The sequence below is a fragment of the Microcaecilia unicolor genome, chromosome 3 (assembly GCF_901765095.1).
Source record: "Microcaecilia unicolor chromosome 3, aMicUni1.1, whole genome shotgun sequence".
Taxonomy (NCBI): domain Eukaryota; kingdom Metazoa; phylum Chordata; class Amphibia; order Gymnophiona; family Siphonopidae; genus Microcaecilia; species Microcaecilia unicolor.
The window spans coordinates 33,991,271-34,005,632 of NC_044033.1; the positions used below are offsets into that span (position 1 = coordinate 33,991,271).

General features: G+C 50.1%; 1 protein-coding gene across 1 annotated transcript in view; it reads left to right on the plus strand.

Moving 5' to 3' along the window:
* MSH2 (mutS homolog 2) overlaps positions 1–14,362 on the plus strand; it is a 239,271-nt gene that overhangs the window by 127,923 nt on the left and 96,986 nt on the right. The window contains exon 9 of the mRNA XM_030195824.1: positions 270–393. Coding sequence (XP_030051684.1) covers positions 270–393 — 124 coding nt within the window. The remainder of the gene's footprint in view (positions 1–269; positions 394–14,362) is intronic.

The window sequence follows — 14,362 nt, forward strand, 5'->3', positions numbered from 1 at the left end:
AATGTAACTGAGATCATCAACTAACTAGACCACTAAACAACAGTGAACTGGGCGTGTTTGGTCCCTACCAACTTGAACCAAATTGGAATGAGTAACCTCTAATAGAATGGCTTTTTAATCCTGTACCATTCCCCTGAGTTATTCAGTCCCCTGTGATTCTGCTGCTTTAAATTTAAAAAAATAAATAAATTTACACGTTAGTATGCAAATTGTATTTTGCATAAGTCTTTGATTATTAATTAGGCTAACTAGTTGGTTTTTAATACTAGGTTGAAAACCATGAATTTTTGGTGAAAGCGTCCTTTGATCCTAACCTGATGGAGCTGAGAGAGAAGATGAACGAACTGGAGAAGAGTATGCAGTCCTCCCTGCGTAGTGCAGCCCGGGAATTGGGTAAGAAATATGGTATATGATGGGCTTCAGAGTATTTATTTATTTATTGCATTTGTATCCCACATTTTCCCACCTATTTGCAGGCTCAATGTGGCTTACATAGTTTTGTTAACAATGTCGTTCCAAGATATCAGATACAGTTAGTATTGTGCAGAGATTAAGTAGGGAAGAGAGAAGAAGGAAGGGAGTGATTAGGTGGAGTAGCAGTCAGCAAGCTAGTAGAACATGTTCAGGGGCAAAGAAAAATGTTATAATGAGGATGGTTTGCAGCAGTGCACATTTGGAGAATCTGGAACAGCTTACGAGCAGCTTTATGTGACAGAATAATATTGCCTCGCAACGGGAGAAAGACCTAAGTCCATTCTGGCTGATTTGTGGGAAATTAGAAAAAAAATACATGTTTTTCTTGGTATCTCTGCAGCGAACTTGCTGCTTTTTGCCTTAAATACTTGGGATCCCGAAGAGGTATGCTGAAGTCCTATATACATTATGAGGGGACATAATTCCTATATTATAGATACACTTATTTTTGAGTATAATTGGACTTCCTACTTTCTGCCATTGCGGTACAGAATATTTGGCTTATACAGGTCACAGGAACACTGAGTGGATCTAATTTTTTTCATTCTCAATCCGTACTTAAGCCTCTAAGAAATAATATTTATGGTTTTGCATTTTCTAGTACTATATATATCAAGCGTATAAATAGTGGAGAATGATTTGTAAATTAGCTGTTGGAAGGCTAAACTTTTACATCAGAGAATTTCCGTATTTAGCAATTATCATTCTGTATTAAACAGTAGAAACCTAGCAAATTGGAACAAAATTACCCATTTACTCTGTATGGATGACTTAAAACTGTAGAGCAGGTCAAAAGCTGAAATTGAATCTTTGCTTAACATAGTTCACATCTTTAGTGATGACGCAGGAATAAAATTTGCCAACACTTCCAATTAAAGGAGGCAAAATCATAGAAGGTGGTTTACAGCTAATGAATGGAAGTTGGCCCTACACGGAGGATAGAAGTGGAAGCCTCACATTTGCTATATGACCAGAGCCGGTGGTGGGAGGTGGGGCTGGTGGTTGGGAGGCAGGGGTAGTGCTGGGCAGACTTACACGGTCTGTGCCCTGAAAAGGACAGGTACAAATCAAGGTAAGGTATACACAAAAAGTAGCACATATGAGTTTATCTTGTTGGGCAGACTGGATGGACTGTGCAGGTCTTTTTCTGCCGTCATCTACTATGTTTACTATGTATGTTATTATGTCACGTGTCCAAACTATCAAATAAGTACATAAGTATTGCCATACTGGGAAAGACCAAAAGTCCATCAAGCCCAGCATCCTGTTTCCAACAGTGGCCAATCCAGATCACAAATACCTGGCAAGATCCCAAAAAATGTGTCCTGAAAATTATAAAGCCAGTGCAAAGTGAAGGTCATGTAATTAAAAGTTATTAATACTTGAGCAGGTTCCAGTCATTAGATGTGCTGATGGCATTATAGACTGGGCACAAGCTGATTTATACAAACTTGATCTAATAACCAGGAACTAGATGATGACAAATCCTGCCTTAAACCCAGGAAGTGAAATTGATAGATTGTCTACCAAGAATCAAGGGAGGCAGAAGCCTGTTACAAGTACAGGAAACTGTGGAAGACGAGAAAGCATGACCTTAATGAACATTTACAAAATAGCAAGCCACTGCATGGGTAATATATAAAAGAGGGTTTTTTTCTTTTGTCACATGTTCCATCTATATCATGGCAATGGCTGAAAATTGGAGCACTTGGAAACTGAAGTAATGGTCTGAGCAACCCAGGAACAAGCATTACAAACAAAAAAATGAACAGTAAGAGGGAAGAACAATCAATGTCCAAAAAATGGAATTCAGAGAAAAGGGTTACCATATGGCTCCAGAAAAAGGAGGACGGATTGAGCCAGCCGGGTTTTACTTCCATTGCTAAAGCAATGGAAGTAAAACCCGGCTGGCTCAATCCGTCCTCCTTTTTCTGGAGCCATATGGTAACCCATTATGTATTAAGAGGGTATTTTTAAAGGCTGCTTGATACAATTTTTGGTGAGCTGCCTACTAATGACAACACTGATGACAAGTTGTGAGGATGAACATTAGAATGAAGCAGCATTAACTACATTTTTGAAAAGTATGGGCCTTGATTGTTTTTCCCTCTGAGTGTTCAAATGTTATGAAAGCTAAGATTGAAATTTTTTTTTTTTTTTAATGTTTGTAGTGCTGATTACGCAATGCCAAAAAAAAAAATGAAAGTGTAGGCTTTCTTAATTAGTGCCTGTAGCAAAATAGCTGAGACTGATTATAACCACCATGGTTAAATTAATCCATTGGAATTTCTGCAAAAGTATAGTTCCAACAACTGTTGTAATCATACCATTGAAAGGGTTATAAAAAAACCGAGCAGGTCAGGATCTTGTGGGACTTTAATAAACAAACTGGCACTTGGATCCCAACACTCTGACATCACAGTCGCAGGAAAGAAAAATTTATAGTGTATAGCTGTGTCAGTACCCAGTGAAAGTAGAAAAACAGCTAGAAAAAACCCCCCAACAAAATATTGTAATTGACACATTGAAGTGGAAAGTGTTTGGAGCAACTAATCAATGGTAATACGAATTATGATTGTAGGTCCTGGGGCAATACCAATTGGCCTCCTGAAATACATCTAAATTAGATGCAACTTCATTAGGTCTGCAAAAAAACAAAACAAAAAAAATATGTATGTGTGTGTATATATATACAGTGGGGGAAATAAGTATTTGATCCCTTGCTGATTTTGTAAGTTTGCCCACTGACAAAGACATGAGCAGCCCATAATTGAAGGGTAGGTTATTGGTAACAGTGAGAGATAGCACATCACAAATTAAATCCGGAAAATCACATTGTGGAAAGTATATGAATTTATTTGCATTCTGCAGAGGGAAATAAGTATTTAATCCCTCTGGCAAACAAGACCTAATACTTGGTGGCAAAACCCTTGTTGGCAAGCACAGCGGTCAGACGTCTTCTGTAGTTGATGATGAGGTTTGCACACATGTCAGGAGGAATTTTGGTCCACTCCTCTTTGCAGATCATCTCTAAATCATTAAGAGTTCTGGGCTGTCGCTTGGCAACTCGCAGCTTCAGCTCCCTCCATAAGTTTTCAATGGGATTAAAGTCTGGTGACTGGCTAGGCCACTCCATGACCCTAATGTGCTTCTTCCTGAGCCACTCCTTTGTTGCCTTGGCTGTATGTTTTGGGTCATTGTCGTGCTGGAAGACCCAGCCACGACCCATTTTTAAGGCCGTGGCGGAGGGAAGGAGGTTGTCACTCAGAATTGTACGGTACATGGCCCCATCCATTCTCCCATTGATGCGGTGAAGTAGTCCTGTGCCCTTAGCAGAGAAACACCCCCAAAACATAACATTTCCACCTCCATGCTTGACAGTGGGGACGGTGTTCTTTGGGTCATAGGCAGCATTTCTCTTCCTCCAAACACGGCGAGTTGAGTTCATGCCAAAGAGCTCAATTTTTGTCTCATCTGACCACAGCACCTTCTCCCAATCACTCTCGGCATCATCCAGGTGTTCACTGGCAAACTTCAGACGGGCCGTCACATGTGCCTTCCGGAGCAGGGGGACCTTGCGGGCACTGCAGGATTGCAATCCGTTATGTCGTAATGTGTTACCAATGGTTTTCGTGGTGACAGTGGTCCCAGCTGCCTTGAGATCATTGACAAGTTCCCCCCTTGTAGTTGTAGGCTGATTTCTAACCTTCCTCATGATCAAGGATACCCCACGAGGTGAGATTTTGCGTGGAGCCCCAGATCTTTGTCGATTGACAGTCATTTTGTACTTCTTCCATTTTCTTACTATGGCACCAACAGTTGTCTCCTTCTCGCCCAGCGTCTTACTGATGGTTTTGTAGCCCATTCCAGCCTTGTGCAGGTGTATGATCTTGTCCCTGACATCCTTAGACAGCTCCTTGCTCTTGGCCATTTTGTAGAGGTTAGAGTCTGACTGATTCACTGAGTCTGTGGACAGGTGTCTTTCATACAGGTGACCATTGCCGACAGCTGTCTGTCATGCAGGTAACGAGTTGATTTGGAGCATCTACCTGGTCTGTAGGGGCCAGATCTCTTACTGGTTGGTGGGGGATCAAATACTTATTTCCCTCTGCAGAATGCAAATAAATTCATATACTTTCCACAATGTGATTTTCCGGATTTAATTTGTGATGTGCTATCTCTCACTGTTACCAATAACCTACCCTTCAATTATGGGCTGCTCATGTCTTTGTCAGTGGGGAAACTTACAAAATCAGCAAGGGATCAAATACTTATTTCCCCCACTGTATATATATATATATATATATATATATATATATATATATATATATATATATATATATACACTAGTAAAAAAGGCCCGTTTCTGACACAAATGAAACGGGCGCTAGCAAGGTTTTCCTCGGAGTGTGTATGTTTGAGAGAGTGTATGTGAGAGTGACTGTGTGTGAGAGAGAGAGAGTGAATGTGCAAGTGTGTGTGTGTGAGAGAGAGAGAGTGAGTCGGTTTGAGTGTGTCTGTGAGAGAGAGAGAGTGTGTCTGTGAGAATGAGAGTATGTGAGACAGTGTGAGAGAGAGAGTGTGTTTCACACAGATACAGTGTGTGCGAGAGAGAGAGTGTGTTTGAGAGACACAGACTCTCTATGAGACTGAATGTATGAGACCAAGAGAGTGTGTGAGTGACTATGTGACACATAGAGAGTGAATATGATACAGTGTGAGACAGAGTGTGTGAGAGACCGTGTTTGAGAGTGAGAGAAAGACATTGACTGTGAGAGAGAGAGAGAGAGAGTGTGTGTGTGACAGAGATACCTCCCCCTCCTCTGGTGTCAGGCCCCACCTCTCTCTCTCTGGTGTCTGAGCGCTACTGTGCAGGACGCTGAGCTCTGGCTGTGCTTCAAGGAACTGACCAATCTTATTTAATAGAATGCATCTCCAACATTCCGAAGCCGAGAAACCTCGTGTGGTTGGTCACTTCTGCTTGTGACGAACTCGGAAGTACGTGATGTCAATTCAGGAGATGTATACAGAGAGCAGGAATGAGTCAGCCATGCAGTCAGCTTCAGAATGTTGGAGGTGCGTTTTATTATATAGGATGTGTGTGTATATATATATAGTAATAATTAAGGTACTGTCCCCTTGTTTACATTATCCTTGTTACAGCTGGATTTTCACAGAGGGGTTTGGAGCTGGGAGAGGAGTGCCCAGAACGGAGCCCATAGATTGGGAAGGCATTTTTTCTTAGGCTGCAGCAGTCCTGAGGGGGGAACATGTCAGCCCTTAAGAGCCAATAGTGAAAGATGCCCCACTTGCATCATGAATTTACCTTTAAAAAGGGTGTCTCCTCTTTTCCCTGTGCTGCATAGAAAGGTTACTCACCCTGAGGGGAGGGGAAAGTGGAAGCCCAGTCTCAAAGTGGCCTGTTCTAAAGAGCTGGGGCAGATCTCATAGAACCGCAGGGGAGGGAAGTCCCAGCCACATTCCTGGGAGGACAGTCAGTTCGTGCTCCGCCCCAGAGCTTCTGACTGTCTCTGATCTCCACCCAGCTCGGAGCTAGAAAGGTGCAGAGGAGCAAGCAGTGGGAGGAGGGGCGGATGAACAGGCAGCCAACTGAAGGGCTTCCTGTGGATTGGGAAGGTAATCCAGACATGGAAGGAATGCCTGACTCCTCAGAACACTTAAGCTAAGTGTTACTGCGTTGATTGCCTTATCATTCTGTCAAAGTTTATATTGAAAATTCATTCATTATTAACAAAAGCACTTTATATACAAAAAAATGTTTGCATACAAGAAACATATAAAGGTAGGAGGATTTTTTTTTTTTTTTGGGTGGGGGGTTGATGATGACAGTCACAAGTGGGATTCTTTTCAGTCTTACTGAGTTGCTATTAAGAAATATATCCCAGCGACCGTTGAGACCCTTTTTTCCCCTAACCAGGGGTGTGCTGGTAAATTTTTAACAACAGGCTCTTTCTCCGGACATAGCCAGCTCTGCAGTTGGAAGGGCCAGGGTTGGTCAGGGGGAGCAACACTTGCCTCTCTCTCCTCCCTCCCTTCGTGCGGGCACGCTAGGCATACCTTTGCTGGCAGCTAATAAATGGACTGCCACCACTCCCAACGTCTTGCTCTGAGCAGCATGCTGGAACTTCTCTCACATGCTCAAGAAGCCCCAGCCTGCTGCCCAGAGCTGGAAACAAGGAGCGGGGAGCAGCAGTAGTCTATTTACTTGGCTGGAAGGGCTCAGCATCCCCACCAGCAAAGTAAAAGAGAATTCAGCAGGGGGCCCAAGCCCACATTTTGGGAGCCAGTTGTTAAAGTAACCATGGAGGGCCCAACTTTAACAACCGGCTCCCAAAATTCTTAAAAACTTAACAACCGGCTCTTGCGAGCCTCCTGTGAGAGCCTGCTCCAGCACACCACTGCCCTATACACACCAGGGGCGTATCTGCGTGGGGCCACAGGGGCCTGGGCCCCCGCAGATTTCGCCCTGGCCCCCCTCCCCGCCGTCAACCCTCCCCCGCTGCTTACTTTTGCTGGCGGGGTCCGACCCGCAATCTCCATATTTCGGCTTCCTCCGTGGCCATGTGCTTCCAGGAAGTAACGCTGCAGCGCTGATTCGTTGAATCTAGTTCGGCGTCTGACGTCCCACACGTCAGACGCCGAACTAGATTCAACGAATCAGCGCTGCAGCGTTACTTCCTGGAAGCACATGGCCACGGAGGAAGCCGAATATGGAGATTGCGGGTCGGACCCCGCCAGCAAAAGTAAGCAGCGGGGGAGGGTTGACGGCGGGGAGGGGGTGGAGAGAGGCGGCGGTGGCGGGGGGGGGAGGCAAAAATGTGCCCCCCCTCTCTGGCTCTGGCCCCCCCTACCGCCGGATTCCAGATACGCCCCTGATACACACATCTAAGTGACTCCTGAGAAGGCAGCCAGCCAAAAGTCTTCCCGTGAGAAATGTCTGGCTCCTGAGAAAGCACATGGCTAAAGGGCTTCCGTGGAGTGGAAGGTAACCCTGAGGGATGAAATGCTTGGGTTTGGAAGAATTTATGGAGCTTTATACACTCGGGGTGGATTTCTCTGTTATTGTTTCTACAGGAGTGGGGGGGGGGGGGGGGGGGGGGGGTTGGTGGTTGTGCTCCTGTTCCACACAGTTGTTAACTGCTGTGAAGCATGCTGAAACTTTCAGTACCTCAAACTGCCTGAGTTTTGAATCAACAGATGGTATGGAACTGATGGAACTTATATTTCTTTGAAGTTACATTTTGAGAAGTTACAATTGTTAGCTGCAGAGCTGTGCTGGACTCATTTTTCTTTCGTTTACTTTAAAAGCGCTACTTGCACTGCCCACTTTGTTTTGGAGCTTTGGCCGAAGAAATTAGCCGGAAGGCCGAGGTGGGCAGAGTATTTCCTGAGCTGGAACCCCTGGAAGAATTTTAGGGAAAATACTGTTTTTCATTTGGCTACATTTGGTTAGCTTGAAGGCAGATGCCTGCTTAGCTCTTGTGTTGGCTCTGAGTGCCTGAATAAATAAAGTGTGCACTGTTAAAACGTTCTGCTGACTCCCAGTCTGTGTTTTATTGGAGTTTGGCCCTACTGTCTTCCAACCCAAGCATTTCATCCCTCAGGGTTACCTTCCACTCCACAGAAGCCCTTTAGCTCTGTGCTTTCTCAGGAGCCAGACATGTCTTCCCCTTAAGGTTACCTTCCCAGTCCTCTCCTGTTTTGACCTGCACAACACTCGTGGGGTTACAAAATCTCTCTCTCTCTATGTATATATATTCTCCGAGGACAAGCAGGCTGCTTGTTCTCACGACTGGGTGACGTCCGCGGCAGCCCCACCAACCGGAAAGAAGCTTCGCGGGACGGTTGGCACGCAGGGCACGCCCACCGCGCATGCGCTGGCCGTCTTCCCGCCCGTGCGCGACCGCTCCCGCCAGTTCCTTTTTTTCCGCGCCTGGAGAGAGTCGCGTTTGCGCTCTCTCTGTTCAGCCGCCGGATCGTTCGATCGCGTTTACGCTGATCGTATTTTTTCTACTTTGTTTATCGGTTAGTTATCGCCCGGTTTCCTTTTAAAAAAAAAAAAAAAAAAAAAAAAAAACCCTGCGTGTGTGGTACACGCGCTCCCTTTTTTCCCTCGCTTCCAGCGGGGCCGCCACGTTGCGGCCTAGTGGCCCCTCGGTCGTTTGTTTTTCGTGGTGTGATTTTAGCCACCATTGACGACTTTGACTTCGCCGACGCGATTTTTTCCGTCGATGTCCTCGAAGGTCCCGAGTGGATTTAAAAAGTGTGGTCGCTGCGGCCGGCCGATCTCGCAGACCGACACCCACGCTTGGTGCCTCCAGTGCCTCGGGCCGGAGCACAATCTCAAGTCGTGTTCTTTGTGTCTCGGTCTCCGGAAACGGACCCAGGTTGCGAGGCAAGTTCTGCGGGACCGTCTTTTTGGAACTTGCGCCGGCCCCTCGACGTCGACCTCGAAGGCATCGGTATCGACGCCCGGCCCTTCGGTACCGGTATCGATGCCCGAGACATCGGCACCGATGGCAGCGACCCCAGGAGAACAGGTCCCGTCGGCCCGCCGGTCTTCCGGTGAGAGTGGGGGTGAGAGGCCGCGTGGGCAGTCGGCCCCGGTCACGCCCTCAGCTCGTGGGCCGCGAGACCGAACCCTGTCTGACCCGGTACCTCGAGACCGAGGGGGATCGACCTCCTCCTCCTCCATGCCCTCCGGCGCCGGTGACGTGCATCGGAAGAAAGACAAGAAGCGCCGTCACCGGTCGCCTTCGGTGCATCCCGATGTCGGAGAGGAGACGACGCCGAAGCGTTATCGTCGTGAGGAGAGGTCTCCGTCGGTTGTGGAGGTACCGACGCGTCGGGGTTCCGGCACCTCGGTGCCGTCTCCTGGCCCCCAGCAGCTTCCGGCACCGACACCCTTACCGGCCCCACCGCCTTTCCCGGCAGCGGGCCTGGACGAGTGCCTCAGAGCCATCCTTCCGGGGATCCTGGAAGGGCTGATGCGCCAGGCTGTGCCGGCGCCGGGGGTGCTTGCGCCCTCGGCGCCGATGACTGTGGCGCCGGCGAGCTCTAGCCCGGCGCCGGGGCTGTCGACACCGCCGCGCTTGCGGTGCCGGTCTCGACCGCCACGCAGGTGGAGTCCCCGTCGACGTCGATGGAGGGAGCTCCGTCCCCGCCGGCGCGGGGAGTCCACCGCTCGACGACACCGAGACCTCGGTTGCCTCGACGTCGAGCCGGGCCCGGTACAGGACTCAGCTACATGAGCTAATGTCCGATACCGAGGATGAGGACTCGTGGGGGGAAGAGGAGGACCCTAGATATTTCTCCTCAGAGGAGTCTACGGGCCTTCCCTCAGACCCCACGCCTTCACCGGAGAGGAAGCTCTCACCTCCTGAGAGTCTCTCCTTTGCCTCCTTTGTGCGGGATATGTCTATCAGCATTCCCTTCCCCGTGGTCTCTGTGGAAGAGCCGAGGGCCGAGATGCTCGAGGTCCTCGACTATCCCTCACCACCTAGAGAGTCCTCCACGGTACCGCTGCACAATGTCCTGAAGGAGACGCTGCTCCGGAACTGGGTGCGACCATTAACTAACCCCACCATTCCCAAGAAAGCAGAGTCCCAGTACAGGATCCACTCTGACCCAGAGCTCATGCGGCCCCAATTGCCCCATGACTCAGCGGTCGTGGATTCTGCTCTCAAGAGGGCACGGAGTTCCAGGGATACCGCCTCGGCGCCCCCGGGGCGGGAGTCTCGCACTCTGGACTCGTTTGGGAGGAAGGCCTACCAATCCTCCATGCTCGTGACCCGCATCCAGTCATACCTGCTCTATATGAGCATTCACATGCGGACCTATGTGCAACAACTGGCGGACCTGGTCGAGAAGCTCCCGCCGGAGCAGTCCAGGCCTTATCAGGAGGTGGTCAGGCAGCTGAAGGCGTGCAGAAAGTTCCTGTCCAGGGTATTTTTGACACCTGTGACGTGGCATCTCGTGCTGCGGCCCAAGGTATAGTGATGCGCAGGCTCTCATGGCTGCGTGCCTCTGACCTGGACAACCGCACCCAGCAGGAGACTGGCTGACGTCCCTTGCCGGGGGGATAACATTTTCGGTGAGAAGGTCGAGCAGATGGTGGACCAACTGCATCAGCGGGAAACCGCTCTCGACAAGCTCTCCCACCGGGCGCCTTCAGCATCCACCTCCACAGGTGGACGTTTTTCCCGGGCCGGCAGGCTGCACCCTATTCTTTGCGAAGCGTAGGTACAACCAGCCGGCCCGAAGGCCTCGTCAGGCACAGGGACAGCCCCAGCGCGCTCGTTCTCGTCAACAGCGTGCGCCTAAGCAGCCCCCTGCGCCTCCACAGCAAAAGCCGGGGACGGGCTTTTGACTGGATCCACGGGAACATAGCCGCCCTACAAGTGTCCGTACCGGACGATCTGCCGGTCGGAGGGAGGTTAAAATTCTTTCACCAAAGGTGGCCTCTCATAACCTCCGACCAGTGGGTTCTCCAAATAGTGCGGTGCGGATACGCCCTGAATTTGGCCTCCCTGCCTCCAAATTGTCCCCCGGGAGCTCAGTCTTTCAGCTCCCATCACAAGCAGGTACTTGCAGAGGAACTCTCGCCCTTCTCAGCGCCAATGCGGTCGAGCCCGTACCACCCGGGCAGGAAGGGCAGGGATTCTATTCCAGGTACTTCCTTGTGGAAAAGAAAACAGGGGGGATGCGTCCCATCCTAGACCTGAGAGGCCTGAACAAATTCTGGTCAAAGAAAAGTTCAGGATGCTTTCCTTGGGCACCCTTCTGCCAATGATTCAGAAAAAACGATTGGCTATGTTCCCTGGATTTAAAGGACGCATATACTCACATACCGATACTGCCAGCTCACAGACAGTATCTCAGATTCCGCCTGGGCGCACGGCACTTTCAGTATTGTGTGCTGCCCTTTGGGCTCGCCTCTGCCCCACGAGTGTTTACCAAGTGCCTCGTGGTGGTAGCGGCCTACCTACGCAAGCTGGGAGTGCACGTGTTCCCATATCTCGACGATTGGCTGGTCAAGAACACCTCGGAGGCAGGAGCCCTCCGGTCCATGCAGTGCACTATTCAACTTCTGGAGCTGCTGGGGTTTGTGATAAATTACCCAAAGTCCCATCTCCAGCCATCCCAGTCTCTGGAATTCATAGGAGCGCTGCTGAATACCCAGACGGCTCAGGCCTACCTTCCCGAAGCGCGGGCCACCAATCTCCTGGCCCTGGCTTCGCAGACCAGAGCGTCTCAGCAGGTCACAGCTCGGCAGATGTTGAGACTTCTGGGTCATATGGCTCCACAGTTCATGTGACTCCCATGGCTCGTCTTCACATGAGATCTGCTCAATGGACCCTAGCTTCCCAGTGGTTCCAAGCCACCGGGAATCTAGAAGATGTCATCCGCCTCTCCACCAGTTGCCGCACTTCACTGCTCTGGTGGACCATCCGGACCAATTTGACCCTGGGACGTCCATTCCAAATTCCGCAGCCCTCGAAAGTGCTGACGACGGATGCATCTCGCCTGGGGTGGGGAGCTCACGTCGATGGGCTTCACACCCAGGGTCTGTGGTCCCTCCAGGAAAAGGATCTACAGATCAACCTCCTGGAGCTCCGAGCGATCTGGAACGCACTGAAGGCTTTCAGAGATCGGCTGGTCCTACCAAATTATCCAAATTCGGACAGACAATCAGGTTGCAATGTATTACGTCAACAAGCAGGGGGGCACCGGATCTCGCCCCCTGTGTCAGGAAGCCGTCGGGATGTGGCGTTGGGCGTGCCGGTTCGGCATGCTCCTCCAAGCCACATACCTGGCAGGCGGTAAACAACAGTCTGGCCGACAGACTGAGCAGAGTCATGCAACCGCACGAGTGGTCGCTCCATTCCAGAGTGGTACGCAAGATCTTCCGAGAGTGGGGCACCCCCTCGGTGGATCTTTTCGCCTCTCAGACCAACCACAAGCTGCCTCTGTTCTGTTCCAGACTTCAGACACGCGGCAGGCTAGCGTCAGATGCCTTTCTCCTTCATTGGGGGACCGGCCTCCTGTATGCTTATCCTCCCATACCTTTGGTGGGGAAGACCTTACTGAAGCTCAAGCAAGACCGCGGCACCATGATTCTGATAGCGCCCTTTTGGCCCCGTCAGATCTGGTTCCCTCTTCTTCTGGAGTTGTCCTCAGAAGAACCGTGGAGATTGGAGTGTTTTCCGACTCTCATTTCGCAGAACGACGGAGCGTTGCTGCACCCCCAACCTTCAATCCCTGGCTCTCACGGCCTGGATGTTGAGGGCGTAGACTTCGCTGCGTTGGGTCTGTCTGAGGGTGTCTCCCGGGTCTTGCTTGCCTCTAGGAAGGATTCCACTAAAAAGAGTTACTTTTTCAAGTGGAGGAGGTTTGTCGTTTGGTGTGAGAGCAAGGCCCTAGAACCTCGTTCTTGTCCTGCACAGAACCTGCTTGAATACCTTCTGCAATTATCAGAGTCTGGCCTCAAGACCAACTCAGTAAGGAATCACCTTAGTGCGATTAGTGCTTACCATTATCGTGTGGAAGGTAAAGCCATCTCTGGAGAGCCTTTAGTCGTTCGATTCATGAGAGGCCTGCTTTTGTCAAAGCCCCCTATCAAGCCTCCTACTGTGTCATGGGATCTCAACGTCGTCCTCACCCAGCTGATGAAACCTCCTTTTGAGCCACTGAATACCTGCCATCTGAAGTACTTGACCTGGAAGGTCATTTTCTTGGTGGCAGTTACTTCAGCTCGTAGGGTCAGTGAGCTTCAAGCCCTGGTAGCTCATGCTCCGTATACCAAATTTCATCACAACAGAGTAGTGCTCCGCACTCACCCAAAGTTCCTGCCGAAGGTGGTGTCGGAGTTCCATCTTAACCAGTCAATTGTCTTGCCAACATTCTTTCCCAGGCCGCATACCCGCCCTGCTGAACGTCAGTTGCACACATTGGACTGCAAGAGAGCATTGGCCTTCTACTTGGAGCGGACACAGCCCAACAGACAGTCCGCCCAATTGTTTATTTCTTTCGACCCTAACAGGCTAGGGGTCGCTGTCGGGAAACGCACCATCTCCAATTGGCTAGCAGATTGCATTTCCTTCACTTACGCCCAGGCTGGGCTGACTCTTGAGGGTCATGTCACGGCTCATAGTGTCAGAGCCATGGCAGCGTCGGTGGCCCACTTGAAGTCAGCCACTATTGAAGAGATCTGCAAGGCTGCGACGTGGTCATCTGTCCACACATTCACATCTCATTACTGCCTCCAGCAGGATACCCGACGCGACAGTCTGTTCGGGCAGTCGGTGCTGCAGAATCTGTTTGGGGTGTAAATCCAACTCCACCCTCCAGGACCCGAATTTATTCTGGTCAGGCTGCACTCTCAGTTAGTTGTTCTTCGTAGGTCAATTTCTGTTGTTTCCTCGCCGTTGCGAGGTTCCATTGACCTGGGTTCTTGTTTTGAGTGAGCCTGAGAGCTAGGGATACCCCAGTCGTGAGAACAAGCAGCCTGCTTGTCCTCGGAGAAAGGGTATGATACATACCTGTAGCAGGTGTTCTCCGAGGACAGCAGGCTGATTGTTCTCACCTACCCTCCCTCCTCCCCTTTGGAGTTGTGTGTTTCATCTTTTGCTAGTCATTCAACTGGCGGGAGCGGTCGCGCACGGGCGGGAAGACGGCCCGCGCGATGCGCGGTGGGCGTGCCCTGCGTGCCGACCGTCCCGCGAAGCTTCTTTCCGGTTGGTGGGGGCTGCCGCGGACGTCACCCAGTCGTGAGAACAATCAGCCTGCTGTCCTCGGAGAACACCTGCTACAGGTATGTATCATACCCTATATCTACATTAATAATTCTCACCTCCAATTCTGAAGC